This window comes from Notolepis coatsorum, assembly GCF_963971535.1.
Source record: "Notolepis coatsorum genome assembly, chromosome: 1".
Lineage (NCBI taxonomy): Eukaryota > Metazoa > Chordata > Actinopteri > Aulopiformes > Paralepididae > Notolepis > Notolepis coatsorum.
The window spans coordinates 247,408,846-247,421,006 of NC_140165.1; the positions used below are offsets into that span (position 1 = coordinate 247,408,846).

Sequence of the window (12,161 nt, forward strand, 5' to 3'; positions counted from 1 at the left end):
CGGGCAGACTATTATTTTTAGTCGCCAGACGGTAAATCTACACGCATTTGGCGAATGGCGTGTAGTATTTTGTTCCCTGTGCGGAGGTGAAAATATGATGTTTTTACAATGGAGCGGACATGAGGGTGAAATGAGAGGGTGGGGTCGAGGATGACACCGAGGTTGCGGACTAGGGGGGAGGGGGTGATGGTGGAGTCATTGATGGCGAGTGTGATGGGTGCGGATCTGGTGAGGGTGGTGTTGGTGCCGATGATGAAAAGTTCCGTCTTGTCGCCGTTTAATTTGAGGGGGTTGTGGGTCATCCAGGTTTGAAGATCAGTGATGCAGGATTCGATGTGACTGAGGGGAGGGCTGTGGGGGGATTGTGTGCTGATGTAAATTTGGGTGTCATCAGCATAGCAGTGGAAGTTGAGGTGGTATTTACGTATGATGTGACCGAGGGGGAGAATGTAGCAGATGAAGAGCAGGGGGCCTAGGACTGAGCCTTGGGGGACCCCCTGTGTGACTGGGGAGGGGGAAGAGGTGTGGCCGGAGAGGGTGATGAATTGATGTCGGTCAGTGAGATAGGAGGAAAACCAGTCAAGTGCTGTGCCCTCAACACCCAGTTGGTGCAGCCTTTGGAGGAGGATGGAGTGACACACTGTGTCAAAGGCTGCACTGAGATCTAGTAGGATCAGGATGTTGAGGGCACCAGCATCAGCGGAGATGAGGAGGTCGTTGATGACTTTGACCAGTGCAGTTTCAGTACTGTGAGCAGGACCTATTCATCTACAATAATGCTGTATATACCGTGTATATATATTTATATATTTAATTTATACTACTGCATATACATACAGTACATCTCCATATTCTGAATATACCTGCATATAATCCTTCTATATACCTATTGTATTTATACACCTGCATATAACCCATATAACTCTGTATGATAGCATGTACAATAATGCTGTATATACCATATATTATATGTATCCACATCTGTCTGTACATACTTGCATATAACCCTTGTTACATATATGTAGATATACTATATCTATATATGTACATATCCCTTACCTATTCTTACTGTATTACTGTACATATTAATACTACAACTCTGTACATACATCTGATTAGCACTATTACTCAGTAGCACTAATTTATATATTTTATACCCAGTTTAATCACCTGTACATTGTATATTGCTATTTCACTTTCCTGTTACATTTGCCAAACTTCTTTTTGTTGTACTGTACTTGTGCTGTATGATGATGATACATTTGAATCTAATCTAATCTTAACAGCGTCCGCATGGACTTGACTAAAGGATGCGTGTCCCTTGCTGTGTGTTTGATTTACTGTATGGTCCCTGACAGGGGGACGGAGGTGAGGCGCACACAGAGCTGGTGGAGCGGTACGAGGCGGGGGAGGAGAGGAGCTACGAGGAGCAGAGTGTCTTGGCCTTGGAGGACAGAAAGGCAGCGCTGCTCCAAGTCATGACCAGCCAACAGAGAGGTGAGGGGTGGGCTCTTCAGCCAATAGAGAGGGGAGGGGTGGGCTCTTCAGCCAATAGAGAGGGGAGGGGTGGGCTCTTCAGCCAATAGAGAGGGGAGGGGTGGGCTCTTCTGAAGTCATGATTGGCCAACAAAGAGGTGAGGGGTGGGCTGTTCTGAAGTCATGATTGGCCAACAGAGAGGTAAGGGGTGGGCTGTTCTGAAGTCATGATTGGCCAACAGAGAGGGGAGCTTTTCTGAGGTCATGATTGGCCAACAATTAATCAATCAGATTTATTTATATAGCACATTTAACATGACACGTGTCAACCAAAGTGCTGTACAGAGGGTAGATACACATAGATACATATTGACAACAATCACACTCCGTTTTATGGGAGGGCACACAGGCAAACACATAGGAAAACAGGGCATGAAGAGAGAGGTGAGGGGTGGGCTCGAGATGTGATTATCATTTAATCTAGTGTTGACCAGAGATGTGCTCATCATATTAGATCTATTAAATCACATGAATCAACTAGTGGTCTGAGAGGGGGCGTGTCTAATAGTGTCTTTTCTGTGAACCCAGGTGGCGAGGCAGGAAGTGGGACCAAGCCAGTAGCAGACCACCTGAAGGCCCTGGAGCGTGGCTTCACCTTCCCTCGTACCGCCCTGACAGTGCAGCTGTGCACGGCTAAAGCCAGGCTGACCTACTGCGCAGAGGAGCGGGGCTTTCTGGCTGCCAGCAGGCCTACCGGGTCTCAGGAGGAGCGGGGCTTTCTGGCTGCCAGCAGGCCTACCGGGTCTCAGGAGGAGCGGGGCTTTCTGGCTAAGATAAGATAAGATAAGATATTCCTTTATTGATCCCCTTGGGGAAATTCAGGCATCATAGCAGCATGGGGGGGAGGGGGGGAGGGGTACAGGTAGTAAAACAACACAGTATACAGGTAGTAAAAGACAACACAGGCAGTGTAAACAATTTGATCAATATGGTCAATATAATTTACTATCTGACTAGCTGAGGAATATTCACATTATTCACAGTGTCACATGAGGTGCAGTATGCAAGAGGTAGTGTTATAATAATTTACTATCTACTGAGTATACATTAATCAAAGTACCAGGGTAGTCTACTTTGTCCCCCTTGGGTTCCTATAAGTCCCAGGTCAATGTCTGGTAGCAGTCGCTGTCGCTGCCCCCTGTTGTGGGGCCTGGAGGCTGCTAGTCGCTGCCCACTGTAGTGGAGCCTGATGGCCGCTGGTATGAAGGACTGTCCGAGGCGGTTAGTTGAGTGTCGGGGGGGGATGAGTCTGTGGCTGAACGAGCTTCTCATCTTGACTAGCTCGTCGTAGAGGGGGTGGTAGGGGTTCTCCATGATGGCATCCAGCTTCCTTATCATCCCCCTCTCTACCATCACCTCAAGTCTAGGTAGCTCGACTCCCACCACGGAGCTAGCCTTCCTCACCAGCTTGTTGAGCTTGTTGGTGTCCCTTGAGTTGATGTAGCCTCCCCAGCATGCCACAGCATAGAAGAGGATGCTGGCCACAACAGACTGGTAAAAAGACTGCAGCAGTTTGTTGCACACATTGAAGGACCTGAGTCTCCTCAGGAAGAACAGCCTGCTCTGTCCCTTCCTGTAGAGGGCCTCTGTGTTGTCCGACCAGTCCAGTTTATTGTTCAGGTGTACCCCAAGGAACTTGTATGAGTCCACCATCTCCACCTCCACCCCTCGGATGGAGATGGGAATCGGGGGGGGCCTCTTCTTGCCCCTCCGGAAGTCCACCACCAGCTCCTTGGTCTTACTGGTGTTGAGTTGGAGGTGGTTGCTGTCGCTCCACCCCACGAAGCTCTCCACCAGGGCTCTGTACTCCTCCTCATCATCGTCGGTGATGTAGCTTACGATGGAGGAGTCGTCTGAGAACTTCTGCAGGTGGCACCCGCTGGAGTTGCGGCAGAAGTCTGAGGTGTAGAGGGTGAAGAGGAAGGGTGACAGCACAGTTCCCTGGGGGGCGCCGGTGTTGCTCACCAGTACGTCAGACTGACTGTCCTTTAGTCTGACGTACTGTGGCCTCTCAGTGAGGTAGTCCTTGATCCAGGCTGCCAGCAGGCCTACCGGGTCTCAGGAGGAGCCGAGCTCTGAAACCCGGCTCAGAGTCTTCAGGGACCTGAGTCGCCGGGGCTTCTACCTCACGTCCACGGGGAAGTTCGGAGGAGACTACCTCGTCTACCCTGGTGGGTTCAGCTCTGTTGTCTCAAGCTAGATTAACACTCGGGTTGGGGACCCCCTGTTAACCCCTTCGAGGTTCCTTGGAAGGTCCCCGGGCCAGACCTTGTGTAAAATATATATAAATCTATTCATCTATCTATTGTAAAAGGACTATGAAACAGTGTCTACAATATGCCATATCTACTGTTGAGGTTCCATGGTAACCGGCATTCCATTTGTAGGCCGACCTTGAGAGTTATCTCTCTCTCTGTCGAGGGAGGGCCAGGAACTCCTACGTTTCGCTATATATGACGGACTCACTGGACAGACGGGAGCTTCTTGAGGCAAACTGCTGGACGGCTAACTGGACAGTCTGTGTGGCATTTAGTTTTAGGGACTCACTGGCTCCAGAATATATTCTGTTGTCTTTTATTTTTTCTGCATCAACTGCTCTGTTTATTATTAATACTTTTGCCTAATTAAACTATAAAAGAAATCCACATCTGAATAGAACTAAATTATTTTTCGCGACGGATCCCTCTCTTTCAAAGAGGATCTGAGCACAGTCGGAATCCCGACACTGGCCAGACCCATGTTCACCATCTTTTTTTATCCATATTACATTTTCATTTATTTTTTAAAATCTTTATCACTTTTTCCACTTTCAGGAGACCCCGTCCGTTTCCACGCTCACTTCATTGCTGTGTGCCTCCCCATGGATGAGCCCATGTCCCTGTGGGACGTCCTGGCCATCGCACGGCTGGGTTCCAACGTGAAGAAGACTGTCCTGCTGTGCTCTCCAGGCCCGGGGCAAGGAGAAGACACGGAGGAGGTGGTTTACACCTCCTTACAGTGGAGCGGGATGGCTTAGAACCTGACTAGATCCTTCATGGACACTTCCAGCTCTGGTCTCAGGTCCCAAGATGGGTTGTGGGCCTGTTCGTGGGTTGTGGGCCAGTTCGTGGGTTGTGGGCCTGTTCGTGGGTTGTGGGCCTGTTCGTGGGTTGTGGGCCTGTTCGTGGGTTGTGGGCCAGTTCTGGGGTTGTGGGCCTGTTCGTGGGTTGTGGGCCTGTTCGTGGGTTGTGGGCCTGTTTGTGGGTTGTGGGCCTGTTCGTGGGTTGTGGGCCTGTTCGTGGGTTGTGGGCCTGTTCGTGGGTCTGTTCATATGGAAGACTGGAAACCAAGTCCCACTGAGTCGGAGACTACATTTCTCATTCGGGTCCAGTGCAAAAATAAAAATGTTGACATTCTGCCCTACATGCTTGGGACACTGGACAGACATGACTGAAAGCATCACGGATGTTCTTGTTACTGATGGAGTTAATTAAAAGGCTAACTCCAGAATTGTTTCAATGGTTCTGTTTGAAACCTGAGGAGTGGGTTTATCTGTTAGCTGAACATACTGTACCAGGGACTTGTAATGTGTTCACTATAGACCACCGCAACACTTCCGGTATTCTGAAATCATGGGGGAGAGAGCGGGGGGAGAAAATGAATGAATGTGGCTGAGAGCCTTGACATTAAGTGGTTGTAGCTACGGCTGTGAGGGTGCTGGAGACATGATCCAATAGACCTTTATACGCCTGAGTCTCCTGAACACGGAGAGACCAATCCCAAGTAGATCGGCACTTTCTCTGCCGAGCTATAGTCACTTTTCCGCACCTACTCCCAAACTTTGCATGCGCAGATTGATCAACCTAGATCTCTGGACAATCCAGAGAGACTCTGTGGGCAATCTCTACATTCTTTGGTTTGTTAAGTTAACCACGCTCCTTTCTTAACACTATGACGACCGGCGGGGCACGGCGATTTAGGCCTCAGAGGACAGCAGAAAGTAGACAAACCGATGTACTTTCTAAGAGCTTTATATATAATTTATAGTATTGCTATCTGTCCATTCTCATTGTCACTTGAGTGCATAAACCGTGCCTTCATAATGGCTTAAAGAAAATAAAAATCCATCGGTTGGTTGTCATTTTATAGCGTTGTGAATATAAGGTTTATCGCACTTTTCGTCTCGTCTTTTTTCCCGGGAGCTAGATAATAGGCTAAACGTTGGCGCCGTTATATCAAACGCCATTTCTGCTGTATATATACGAATGAAATAAAACAAACTGCGTAGCATCCGGACTATTACAGAGCATCTATGGATGAAATGGGGGCGGCGGGGAACGCCGATTACTATTATTGATTACCAATACAGTGTGCGTTCAATATAGCATTTTCATTGACCGATCACGTTACGTTATAAAACAATGTCCAATCCAGCTGTAATTTGGGGTAATATTATCCTACCGTCAGGCCATGTGATCGCCGGCAGCATTTCCTCACCAGTCATCGGATTCTCGTAGATCGATATGCACATTGGCTAATCATAAATCCCATTATTCCACGCTGAAAAAAACGCTCGCCAACCTGATCCAAGATGGAGGATGTTCGGCTGGGATCAAGGAACTATGATCCGCCCACAGAACTGTACTTTTTTTCTTTTTTTTTTAATTCACATGATGATACTGCAGTGGAGCGATGGCGCCCCTAAGCGGGTCTGGCCGGTACTGCATGTTTCGAAAATCAAATATGTGAAAAGATGCTGGTAGTGGATCGGGTACCTAAGAAGCGTTATAAATATGGAATAAAACAATAACAACTCGTCACGTATATACTCGTGGCTCTGGTCCACAACGCTCTTTTTCGAAACACGTATATACTCGTTCTCGGACGGCATAGTGTTAAGCCACACCCCCTTGTACAGGCCTCTCCTTTCATACCTCAAGAACTGCTTGTCGTAGAGACTTAAGGGAGGTGTCAATCAACTCAGTACTCACTTCTACATTAATTGATTTATGTTAACCACGCCCCATTTCCGAAGCGACGCCCCCATTCGGAAGCCAAGCCCATTTCATATCTCGTGAACTGTTTGTCGTAGTGGCGCCATTGGACTCAGTGGGGATATCCTCTTTCATTGGTCTATGTTGACCATGCCCCCTATTCTTAGACTCCTCCCCCTTTTTGTATATTTTTAACCATTTGCCGTAGAGACAGACTTGTGGGTTGCACCATTGTACTCAGTAGGGATATCATCTTTCATTGGTCTATGTTTGCCACGCCCCTTATTCTTAGGCCCTGCCTCTTTTTTGTATATTGTTAACCGTTTGTCAGACACTTGCGAGAGGGTTCGTTGGATTAAGCAAGGAGATCCCCTTTCATTGGGTTTGCCCCACCCCCTATGCATAAGCCCGCCCCATTTTTGTATATTTTGAACTGTTTGTCTTAGAGACTCGCAAGAGGGATCGTCTGACTTGGCTGGACGATCCTCTCCCATTGGCCGGCGGTGCACAGACATCACCCACACTTTCACAATTTACCCTGCGTAATTGTCTAGTTATTATTTTATTTTTTTGTAAAGGGCAATGCCCATGGTCCTCAAGAATAATTTTAACAATTAATAATATAAATACAAATAAATATTTGAATGCCTGTTGTCTGAGGTGCATGGTTTTCTGTTATGTACCCTCTTGGAATTTTTATTTGATTTCGCACCATTTCAGCAAAAACATTGACCATGACAGAAAGTGTATAAAGGTGCTGAGTAGAGGCAAGAGAACCAGATGGGCCTATACGGGGCCTCAACTCATTAAATCATTGAAAGAAAAAAAAAAACACAAAGTGAAATAAGTTCATAAAACAATTTTCATAATATTAAGATAACAATATGACGGGCCCATTAGCCAATAGAAATCTAGCACAAACAGAGCATCTCGCCTCACGCTTGCCCGTCTGTCAACTGATTTTAAGCAGCAACTGAAGTCGGCACCAGCAGCGTTACGGTAAGAAAGTTGTTTTCCATAACTAATATTTTAGCAACCAAGATTAAGAATGTTAACCATCATATTTTGCAACAAAGAAATACTTTGTTTGCTAGCTGTCCACAACTACATGGAAATAAGACTATGCTTGTATTCTTCTTGCTAACGTTAATCTCAACAATGCGATGTGTTCGCAAACATGTTATTAGGACGTTTTTCTTTTTGCAAACTCAGTCAATGGGGAGCAAAATGCAACCATTTCAAAGTTGTCACAGGGACACAGAAACTTGGCGAGTGACTTCTCAAGTGGCTTACATGTACAATGTTGTATTATTTTTTTGTATTGATCTTTTTCCCCCTCCTTTTTCCTCCGTTTTTCTCTCATCCCAATGTTAGTCGTTATGCCAATTCCCAATCCCCTTCCTGGTCGCTGCGCACCTACCCCCCACAGTCGGTCTGGGAGAGTGGAGGCTATCACGTGCTTCCTCCGACACACGTGTAGCCAATCAACCGCTTCTTTTCACCTGGCAGCGCGGACTCTCACTGAGAGGGTGTAACGTGTGGAAGGATCACACTACCCCCCTTAGATCCTATCCTCGCTGAGCAGGCGCCCCGACCGAACTGTAGGAGTCGCTGTTTACAACGACCAGGACCCACCCACCAGCTTTCCCACCCCTAACACTGCCAATTGTGTTAGTATGAACGACCAGCCAAGCTGATAGCAATGTGGAGAGCTGGGCTCGAACCCAGCGTCTCCTGCATTGGTGGCGAGCGCCTTGCCCACTACACCACCTAGCCGCCCACATGTACAATGTTTTCAATGTCCCATTTTTTTGTCAATATATTTTGCCATGAGAGAAATAACTATTTCAAGAAACAAAATAAAAATAAGCATGTGAAAATAGCTTGTTAATGTAATATATTATATATAGCTAATATTTTTTATTCAAAGCTAGATTGTCTTTTGTACACGGCACATTTATTCAATTATAGAATAAAAGCACAATATTGCATTGCAAAAAACGATTGCATTGTGATTAATTACTTCCTTAACATTTTCTATCATTACTTTGGGTAGGTTTATTATTGATTATAGGTGCTAGATCTAATGGTCAGTGTGTGTGTGTGTGTGTGTTCTGTTCTCTATTGAACATCATACAGTAACATACAGTAACATTGCATGTGTGGCTGTTTTGAATGGACACCAAAGATTCCATTTCACACTATTCCACAATACTGTAACCATAGTAGTCATTATATACCATATCTCTTGAGTGACTACTGCTCATGCTCTCTCTGATCAAAGAAATGACCGTTTACTGTTAATAAACCCAATATATTGTGTTGTATTTGCTTCATTATATATTACATTACAGCATAGATACATACAGTACAGCCATAGATATTCATAACTACAGCCTGGGACTGCTCTGTATGCATGCATTCTTGCCTGCTGTTTATTGTGAGTTTCTGCTGGGGCTGTAAGTGTCCAGGTAGCGTGTATGCTTTTACCAACCCAGTTGTGTTTCCGGGTTCCCGTGATTGGCCACTGACGCACACGCGTACGCCCCCCTCGCTATGAGTGAACAGCTGTTTCCGCGCTACACGACTGCCGTCTTGTTGACAGAGCTCTCATATTTGCGAATGCATAAACTATATCTTAAATTGTGTCTAATATGGCTGTCGCTTATCAATGACTTGTTTGCAATCAACAACCATTAAGCCGTGTTGGGCAAGTTACTCAGGAAGTATAGGAGTTGCGGAAAGCAGGATGAGAAAGCGTAGATTTCAGTGTGTATCATTTAATCATTTATCATTTAACATTTGAAAGGCATACACACATTGGGGGATATCTTCGATGACTATGGTCTCCGCAGTCTTCGAGATATATCCAACCAATTTGACCTCACCAGTTCCACTTTTTTCTTCTATTTACAAATAAGAGCAGCTTTGAAGGCTCACGGAGTCCCATTAGATGTTCCACTTGAGCACCACAGGTTTCACAAATTCTTTTATGACAAGGAAACGTCGAGAGGCTTCGTCTCTGACATGGGGTTGGGGGGGAAGAGCGAGCGCGAGCGCGAGCCCATGTATTGTATTTATTATTTTTATGTCATTTAGTCTACTTTCATTCTGATTTAATTACTGGACTGTCATTATTGTTATTATTATTTCTGTTATTGTCCTGTGATTCATAAAAAACAATCCGTAAAAAACAGCTGTTCACTCATAGCGAGGGGGGCGTACGCGTGTGCGTCAGTGGCCAAGTGGCCAATCACGGGAACCCGGAAACACAACTGGGTTGGTAAAACACCAACTACTCATGTCCTCTAGCTACTCTAGTCAGAGTAGTCTGCAATTGAGGAATCTTCAAATAATAATAACTAATACATTTTGATAAATCCCAAACTATTCTAAGGCGTAATCATATATATATTTTTTTTTATCCACTTTTCTCTATTTTTCTCCCATCCCAATGTGCCAATTCTTCCCTCCCCTGTCTTGAACGTTGCTTGCATATGCCCCCCACTGGCCGGTTGTAGGGAGGATAGAAGCCTTGCATCACGTGTCCCCTCCGGTACACGAGGCAGCCTGTCACATCTTTTCACCTGCCAGCGTGGACTCTCATTGGCAAGGTGTAACGTGTGGGAGGCTCACACTAGCCCCGCCATTTCCTGTCTCTGCTGTGCAGGTGTCCCCAACCGACCTGTAGGAGTCGCTGTCCACAACGTCCAGATTACCACCCATCGACTTCCACCCGCTAACTCTGCCAATTGAATTAGTATGACGGCTGGCCCAAGCCGGAGGCAGCGCCGACAGCCGGAGTCGAACCCGGTGTCTCTTGCGTTGGTGACGAGCGCAATGTCCGCTGCGCCACCCAGCCGCCCTCTAAGGCGTAATCATATAGTTTGATGCAGTTTGTTGTAAGATACAGTGTTAATTATCTGAATATTGGTTGCTAATGCTATAATTTGGCTAGTTGCGTTACGCTGTAGTTGGTGTTCTAACATTTTGATACATTAGCACCTGCCCCTCTAAAGGTCTCTGCACGGCCCTGCTGGAAGAGTACCCTGTACATATTCACCTGCCCCACTAAAGGTCTCTGCACGGCCCTGCTGGAAGAGTACCCTGTACATATTCACCTGCCCCTCTAAAGGTCTCAGCACAGCCCTGCTGGAAGAGTACCCTGTACATATTCACCTGCCCCTCTAAAGGTCTCTGCACGGCCCTGCTGGAAGAGTACCCTGTACATATTCACCTGCCCCTCTAAAGGTCTCAGCACGGCCCTGCTGGAAGAGTACCCTGTACATATTCACCTGCCCCTCTAAAGGTCTCAGCACAGCCCTGCTGGAAGAGTACCCTGTACATATTCACCTGCCCCTCTAAAGGTCTCAGCACGGCCCTGCTGGAAGAGTATCCTGTACATATTCACCTGCCCCTCTAAAGGTCTCTGCACGGCCCTGCTGGAAGAGTACCCTGTACATATTCACCTGCCCCTCTAAAGGTCTCTGCACGGCCCTGCTGGAAGAGTATCCTGTACATATTCACCTGCCCCTCTAAAGGTCTCTGCACGGCCCTGCTGGAAGAGTACCCTGTACATATTCACCTGCCCCTCTAAAGGTCTCTGCACGGCCCTGCTGGAAGAGTACCCTGTACATATTCACCTGCCCCTCTAAAGGTCTCTGCACGGCCCTGCTGGAAGAGTACCCTGTACATATTCACCTGCCCCTCTAAAGGTCACTGCACGGCCCTGCTGGAAGAGTACCCTGTACATATTCATGGCCAATTCCTCTAGCTGAGGTGCACAGTTCAGGACTCCACCTCATCATTGAATAGACCAACCGAAGAGCAGTCTTCCTCTCCTCCAAACTGTAGGCTGGGTGGTAATAATTCACAAATTCTTGGAGATATCGCAATGCCTCACCCAACTTGTCTGCTAGGTCCATACTTGGTCGGTAAGGTAAGGTAAATTGTATTTGTATAGCACTTTTCTAGATTAAAATCAAAGTGCTTTTCAGGCAATAAAAAGTTAATCAAAATAACAACCACAAATCACATAAAAGCTTGTAAAAATACTTTACAAAAAGTTTATTAAAATAACATAACCACACACAAGTGTTACACCGCATACATGATAGATTAAAGGCCCGACTATATAGAAAGGTTTTAAGACCCTGAAAACTGAAAAAGCCCGGTCACCTTTGGTCTTAAGTTGGTCCGGGGGACGACGAGCACCCCTTGGTTGGAGGAGCAAAGAGCCGTACTGGGGCAGTAAGGGGGTCATGAGCTCACTAATGTAACTTGGAGCTTCACCCTTTAAAGCCTTGTGGTGGTGAGCACAAAATAAAAATCAATCCTGTATTTTACAGGTAGCCAATGTAACATGACTAACACAGGGGTAATGTGCTCTCTACTTTTGGTTCTGGTCGGCTGCATTCTGAATAGGGGATCATCCCTATGTTCCCCGGGTCCTATGTTCCCCAGGTTCTATGTTCCCCGCTTTGATTGATTAATAGATTGAACATTTTATTAATTTGTATTATTTTATTAATTATTAATGTCCGCCTTGTTTCGAACGGTTAAGCTTAGGCCCTCTTTTGAACTGGTTAAGGTTAGAGTTTGGAATCAGGGCTGGTGGTCTAAAATTTTCAATCAATCAAAGCGGGGAACATA

The 12,161-nt window shown here is 46.3% G+C and overlaps 1 protein-coding gene across 1 annotated transcript; it reads left to right on the forward strand.

Moving 5' to 3' along the window:
• Positions 1–201: 201 nt before the first annotated feature.
• On the forward strand, positions 202–4,553 carry LOC311224624 (uncharacterized protein; the record flags this gene model as incomplete). The annotated part of the gene is made up of 5 exons (XM_084309664.1): positions 202–228; positions 1,359–1,497; positions 2,065–2,303; positions 3,572–3,707; positions 4,350–4,553. 5 exons carry the CDS (start codon positions 202–204, stop codon positions 4,550–4,552), a joined length of 744 nt encoding a protein of 247 aa, XP_084165790.1. The 3' UTR covers position 4,553.
• Between the last annotated feature and the right edge of the window lie 7,608 nt (positions 4,554–12,161).